The sequence below is a fragment of the Camellia sinensis genome, chromosome 4 (assembly GCF_055761805.1).
Source record: "Camellia sinensis isolate YWXY chromosome 4, ASM5576180v1, whole genome shotgun sequence".
In the NCBI taxonomy this organism is placed as follows: Eukaryota; Viridiplantae; Streptophyta; class Magnoliopsida; order Ericales; family Theaceae; genus Camellia; species Camellia sinensis.
Window position 1 is genome coordinate 18,062,883 of NC_138964.1, and position 7,989 is coordinate 18,070,871.

General features: G+C 33.6%; 1 protein-coding gene across 1 annotated transcript; it reads left to right on the plus strand.

The window, feature by feature from the left end:
- Positions 1–1,976: 1,976 nt before the first annotated feature.
- Positions 1,977–6,363, plus strand: LOC145824506 (uncharacterized). Its single transcript, XM_082924378.1, has 2 exons — positions 1,977–5,721; positions 5,849–6,363. Exons 1-2 carry the CDS (start codon positions 5,713–5,715, stop codon positions 6,218–6,220), a joined length of 381 nt encoding a protein of 126 aa, XP_082780504.1. The 5' UTR covers positions 1,977–5,712; the 3' UTR covers positions 6,221–6,363.
- The last annotated feature ends 1,626 nt before the right edge of the window (positions 6,364–7,989 follow it).

Here is a 7,989-nt window from a genome sequence, read left to right on the forward strand (position 1 = left end):
TTGGGTCAAATTTGATTGAATTTGTTTTAATTTAAATTTTTAGTGTCTTTGAGTTTTAAAAAACAAGTAAAAAGTTTAAAAAATATTTCTGCAGACAAGTGTCTCATGGCATTTGTTAATATTGAAAATTGAAGAGAAAGTGTCAGTAAAAAGTATTTTAAAATTCATAAAAAAAATATTAAATTTAGTGATAAGTATCTCGAAATCTATGTATCTTTTTTTCGTTTTTTTAAAAAAAGGTAACTAAATACGGGAGAAAAAAAAAAGGACAAAAGAAGAATTTTCCTAAGGAATTTTCTCCATATTTCCAAGCAATTTTTGAAAGTATCTTTATGCTGTCATCTACATTGTTATAATATAATAAAACCTACATCTAAGTTAGTATAAATTGTCTCATTTTTTTAAAAATATTTTTACATATATGTCTATAATTAAAGTTTGAACTTCTTAGACCATCTTCGACCCTTCTTAGATGTTTTTATCAAATTTGAATTTGATGAAAAACGTCAACTTTTTTCACTTTAATCATTTCATCAAACTCATATTAAATGAAGCTAGGGGTATATTTTTTTATCAAATCAATGGAGTTTTTATCATTTTTCACTGGGACTGTTAGTGGACGATTGACTAGATAATAGCTGGATAATTGGATTTTGGCCGCATAACCTGCTTGTCAACCGAAAATTTACTCTAGGCCAGATGATCGGTCGGATTTGATGGAAAGTTCCTCTCACCATTGAAATGTATCATGTCAGATTAAGTTTTTCATCAATTTTTTTTATTTAAATTTAATAAAAATTTTAAACAAGCGTGGGCGATGCTCTTATATTATCACTATTTCAAGGGATAGTTAGGTGCATCACTAGCCCTGTCAAGTATACCAATTGAATGTGTACACATGGGTAACTTATGTATATATATATATATATATATAAGGCCATCCCAACCAAACAACTAAAAAACAAAAAATAAAAAAATCGCCAAAAAACATATGTTTATACATTAGATTCATGATTCTAGAAGGCCACCCAAGTACACATAAAAAAAGAAAAAAAATATGTTTATAGAAGTAATCGACTATGGAAGAATCAAAGAAAACACCTCCATGACCACGGAAATGGACCCACATGACATAGACCTATTTTGATAAACTGGTTAAAAATCAATTTTTTAATTTTTTTTATCTTTTCTAAATCACATTACTTTTTTATTTTTCACATATTTTTTTAAAAAAAAATTTAAAAAAATCAAAAAAATTAACTTTTAACCACCTCTTCATGAAAAAAACCTATATGTCTCTCTTAAAGACTTTGCCACCCCCTCACATGAGTCATGCATGCTAATAATCCATACGCTCCACTTTTCTCTCTCCACAAATAACAAATTCTATGCGTGTATTTGGGAAGTAAGGTTCAGGTTAAATTAGCCACATCATGACAAAAGAGGCTAATTTAGCCACTTCATGACAAAGGCGCTCCAACGGGTTGGAGAGGAACCCTTCTTCGGGTAAATTTACCAAAACACCCTCAAACATCCTCTGATTCATTTCGCCCAACGGCAAATCCAAACACACAACATAACCAAAAACTAGGGCACAGACGAAGTGAAGGAGTCGGTTAATGGCAACCTGCGGCGACGACATCTGAACCAGGCTTTTTAGAGGAGATCGGGCCGGAGTAGGCATCTGCAGCGGTGAAGACGACTCGCGAACAGATCGGCAAATCGGATGGTTGGGGCCTAACGTTGGCGGGGACGAACAATAGACGGAACCGTCTCAAACACCACCGATCTTCAAGTAACTCTTTCAAACCCTTCTGATTTCGTAGATCTGTGTGTGTGTGTGTGGCCTCTACTTACGGTTCATGTGTGGAGTCCCTTTCTCTGTATACAATGTTAGGATTTTTCCCAAAATTGAAGGAAGTGTGGACTCTCTTTCTTTAAATTTTTCCAATTTTTTTTTTCCAAAGTTTTTTTTTTTTTTTCCATTTTGGGTTCATTACAAATCCGGTTCATTACCGACCTGTTGAAGTGATTCGTCGTGCTTGGGTTCACACATTTTAGGCACAGATATATATATACATGTATCTGTTCTTATATATAAATCTGTAAAGCTCTGTTCAGATCTGTTTTTATATACATATATCTGTTCTTATATATGTATATATATATATATATACATAAATCTGTAATTCTGTGCGTAATGAGGGCCAAACTATGTATATATAGGTTAAGATCCGTAAAACACTCTGTTCTTCTTTTGATTTTGTTCTTATAATTATCATTAAAAATCTACTTTTTCTCAGATCACAATTAAAAATGAAAAATTTTGTGCTTGGGTTCACACATTTTGTTCAGATCACAATCTGATTTGGGTTCATTACAAATCTGATTTTTTTCAGATCTGTTGATTTTGTGCTTGGGTTCACACATTTTGTTCTTATAATTATAAAAATGAAAAATTTCAGATCACAAGTTCGAATTGATGTATTCACTAGCTGAATGAAATCTGATTTATGAAATTGTACACATTGTTCCACTGCTAGTCTCTACCCATTTTTCAAATAAATTCTGAATGAAATCTGTGGATGCACTTATGTTATTGTGAATGAATATCAGATTCTCGTAAAGCTCTGTTCAGATCCGTAAAACACTCTGTTCTTCTTTTGATTTTTTTTCTTATAATTATCATAAAAAATCTGCTTTTTTCAAATCACAATTAAAAATGAAAAATTTTGTGCTTGGGTTCACACATTTTGTCCAGATCACAATCTGATTTGGGTTCATTACAAATTTGATTTTTTTCAGATCTGTTCATTTTGTGCTTGGGTTCACACATTTTGTTCTTATAATTATAAAGCTGAAAACTTTCAGATCACAAGTTTGAATTGATGTATTCACTAGTTGAATGAAATCTAATTTACCAAGTTGATGTACACATTGTTCCACTGCTAGTCTCTACCCATTTTTCAAATAAATTCTGATTGAAATATGTAAATGCACTTATGTTATTGTGAATGAATATCTGATTCTGGTAAAGCTCTGTTCAAATCCGTAAAACCCTCTGTTCTTCTTTTGATTTTTTTCTTATAATTATCAAGAAAAATCTAAAATTTCAGATCTTGGGTTCGAATTGATGTATACAAATGCTGAATGAAATCTGATTTATCAAATTGATCATACATTGGTCCACTGCTAGTCTGTAGCCATTTCTGAAATAAATTCTGAATGAACTCTGTGAATGCACTTATGTTATTATGAATGCATATCTGATTCTGGTAAAGCTCTGTTCAAACACATGAAAATCCATTTTCTTCTTTTGATTTTTTTCTTATAATTATCATTAAAAATGAAAAATTTCAGATCACAAGTTCGAATTGATGTATACAAATGCCACAACATGAAATCTGATTTATGAAATTGATGTATACATTGTTCCACTACTAGTCTCTACCCATTTTTGAAACAAATTCTGAATGATATCTGTGAATGCATGTCTGATTCTGTTAAATACCTATTGATTTGTCATGAAATCTGAGTCTGTGAATGAATAAGGAAAACTGAAATCAGTTCTGTGATGTTTTTAGTCAATGAGGGAAAAAATGTCCAATTTTGGTTAGATTTTTTGTTATACTCAAAAATGTCCAATGCTCAAGCCTGAATTTTTGTTACTTTTTTGTTATACTCATTACTCAATACTCAATGCTCAATTCTCATTTGTAAAAAGTATATTTGAGTAAAAAATATATTACAAACTAAATTGGGGGAGGAAGGTAAATATATTAAAAATATATTAACAACATATTATAAAATATATAAAAAATATATTTGAAATATATTGAAAAATATAATTATCAGAAAAATATATTAAAAATATATTAACCAAAATATATTAAACAAAAATATTAAAAATATATTAAAATATATATTAAAAATTTAGATTTAAAAAATATATTTTAGTAAAAATTATATTAAACATATATTAAAAATTATATTTATTAAAAATTATATTAAAAATATATTAAAAATATATTAAAATATATATTAAAAATTTAGATTTAAAAATTATATTTGAGTAAAAAATATATTAAACATATATTAGAAAATGTAGTTATTAAAGTCGATATATTAAAAATATATTAAAAAATATTTTAAAAATTTACTTTTGAAAAATATATTTGAGTAAAAAATATATTAAACATATATTAAAAAATATATTTATTAATTTTAATATATTTTTTACTCAATACTCAATGCTCAATTCTCATTACTCAATTTTTGTTACTTTTTTCTTTTACTCAATACCACATAATCAATTTTGTTATATTTTCATGTCCACTTTAAAAAAAAAAAAAGAATAATCTTTTAAATTATTGATATAAATAGAGTATTCTCAAATTTCAAAAAACCTAAACTAATTTCAATAAACTGAAGGAAGTTAATAAGTTGTTTACCTATCCAATATACAAATGTGCTTAACGTATTCGGTTTATGTAGCCCTGATATATGGATAACATAAACTAATTATTTGTATGCTTCATGGTCACTTCCCAATGTTTGTAAAGCATAGCATGGCTTCGTTTACCTCCACTGCAACTTCCAGTACATGGCCACGACAAATGTGTGCCTGTGGACATGGCTCCTGTATTGTTAAGATTTCCAGGTCTACCAAAAATCCAGGGCGTCCTTATTTTGTCTGTCCCCGCCCTGTGGTAAGTGACCCATTCTTTACCGGTCATAACTGTATGAACATTAACAACCCATGAAACTAATATTCCATAATTAGCACTCACCAGCCCTGTGTCAGTTGGATTGGTTGATGCGAAGAACCAAGGCGAGAGAACCAAAACTATGCGTCACCCAGAGACGAAATTGTCATGCAATTGCGAGCTGATGTCATAGACATTCAACAATCCTTGCGTATCCTTAAGACCGTTGTGTATGTGCTATGCATTGTCGTTGTCATTTTGTTGTGCCGTATGTAAGCAACGTTACGATGTTGTCAGTATGTAGAAACACGTTAGTATGTTGTCAATATGTTGTTAGTATGTTGGTAGTATGTTTTAGTATGACTTTAAGCTGCCTTTGCCTTCCTCCACTTCGATACGGTAGACGTATTAATAACTATCATAACTATGTCCACTACTAACTTCCATCGAACCTGTGTACGTATGTTATTAATGTGCAATGGTTATATGCTGGCTAATTTAGCATCCTATCTCTATGTTTGTTGTTATTAATGTGTAATGGCTTATGCGTGTGTATAAAACAACCTAATTTGTGATGGTAATCTTTTGTAACCGTACATTAGTAATGGCTTCCACACGTACTTCTCCACGTACTTCCTCAAAAAGCAAAGGCCTTGTCACTAACAAGTCAAGCAGTCTTGAAGAGACACATAATTAGTTCAGTCACAAGGCGTCATGGGACAGTGACTCAATCCGAGTTTTCCTGCAGTTGATTGCAAATGAGATTAGTAAAGGAAATCGCCCATTCCTAGTCCTCAGCCAAGCAGGGTACAAGTCCTTGGCAAGGAAATTTGAGAAAAAAACAGGAAGAAAACATGGACTAAAACAGTTGAAGAATAAGTACATGAGCTTGAAAAAAGAGTAGCAAGCGTGGACAAAGTTGATGGATTCAAGCAAAGGAGTGTCAGGGATAGGCTTTGACAGTGACACCGGTATGTTTCAGGTACCTGAGGAGTGGTAGGACAAGATGGAATCGGTAAGTACATGTACAAACAAGTTTCATATTTGTCATTTACCAGTACATTTTGTACTTGTTTAGTTAACTTTTACTTAATTATATGAAATGTAACGTCTTCCTCTTTCATATATCTCTATTTCTGCAGATAAACAAGGTGTGTGCCAAGTTCAGGAAAAAAACCTTGGAACATCGTGAGTTAATGGAGACGGTCTTCATGGGGGCATCAGCTACTGGGAAGCACCATTGGACCCCGGGAGAGAAACTTCCTGAAGCTGCTGATGACTCATCTGATTCAGTGCATAGTTTGGGAGCCCAGCCATTTGCTGATCCGATACCCGCAGGAGTACAGGACGTGGATTCAGATTCTTCACTGGAGCATGTTCCGATTGAAAAGGGAAAAAGGAGAAAGACGCCATCAACAAGTGTTTCAAAGTCGAAGAAGACAACAAGTGGAGCGTCAGTTATTGCGGAAAGCATGAACAATCTAACAGATGTGGTGCGTACAAAGAATCAGTAGGTTACGGTGAGGCACCTCACAGGCAGCGAATCGCTGTACACTATTTCGGAGTGCATGCATCGCCTGACGAGTATTCCATCCCTAATTAGTACGCCGTTATTCCACTTCGCCTCGACACTTATGGATAACGCCGATTACCGGGAGGTGATGATATGCCAGCCTGATGGCGACCACATCATTGGATGGCTTACATAGAAGCAGCTGCAGTGTACTACGTCGGCGCCTTTTGCAAACCTGTTTGGGGGTCGCCGGATGTGATGTAACGGTGTTACGAGTGTTGAAGATGACTGTCCTTGTCTGCCTTTTTAAAACTTTGACTTATGGTATTGTTGGCACTATATTAAAACATGATGGTGGTGTGTGCATGTTTTTATTCTGTCGTTTTTGTTTTTTACTTGCTAGCTATGGTGAACAAAACTTTTAGTTAAGTGCATGGGTTGACGGAATGGAAGCATGGTTGTGCTTCGTTTTTGGGAAATGAATGGGATGCTTATGTTTTAATATTTTGTATGGCTATTTTTTAGACAGGGAATTACGTTTTTCTTGCTAGCTTTTGTATGTCTGTATGTTGCAAATGTAACTGTTAGTTTAGTTTGATGGCTATTTTTGTGGTTATTACCACCATGGTCCTCCTGTAAAGCAGAAGGTGAACAGGTTTTCTTTTTTGTGCATTAAAAATATCATTATGCGTTAGTAATGACATTGGTGATGACATTACTTACATTAAAAACAATGTCGGCATTTAATAATTGCAAACTTCAATATAATTTGAGTCAATGAATCATGTGCCAACTGATTGAAAGAGTGCCACTGTTGTAGGTTTCGCATCAACGAAGACGCGATGAATCCTTGGGATGGAAGTAACAATGATGAAATAAGGGAAATGCTTAATCAAATGGCGGTGCAGGTGCAACAAGAACACAACTGCACATTTCTACAAGCATGTCAGTATGCGACAGAATGGTACGAAAAACACATGGCTAAAACGCCATGTCGCATTTCTATATTGACCGGGAATGCATGGATATGCGAACTATATGCGGGCCATATGGGTCGATTTGAGGAAAATGTTTGCATGCCGAAGGAAGTTTTTGCCGCCTTGTGTGAGACATTAGTAAATGATTTTGGGTTACAAGTCCCGCAACGTCCACATGGCTTAGCTGTTGAAGAAAACATTGCAATGTTTATCCATGTGTTGAAAGGGAAGCAAAATCGAAAAATCCAAGAACGATTCCAACATTTCGGGGAGACTGTGTCTTGGCACGTGCATAACGTATTAACTTCCATGAAAGAGTTCACTGTTGTTCATTGCCGGCCCACATACAGTCAGCATCGTATACATCCATACGTGCGGTCTAGACAGAAATACCTACCGTTCAAGGTACTACTGAAAAACATTATTGACATATAGGCAAAAAGTGTCAGTTATTTTGTTTTTATTATTAAGCAAAATACGTGAAGTGTGGAAAAAACCAAACATTTGTTACCCATTTAAGCAACAAAAGAATTGGGTTGTTTGTAGGACTGCATTGGCGCAATAAACGGAACACATGTAAGTGCATGGGTTACGGGGCCAGATACGGCAATATATTTCGGTAGGAAATACTGTCACACGCAAAATATCATGGCCGCAGTCGATTTTGACATGTGTTTCATATTCATTTCGTGCGAATGGAAAGGAAGTATGCATGATAGTCGCATATTCAATAAGATACTAACAAATGACAATGTCTCATTCCCACATCTTGACGAAGGTAACACATAGCGAT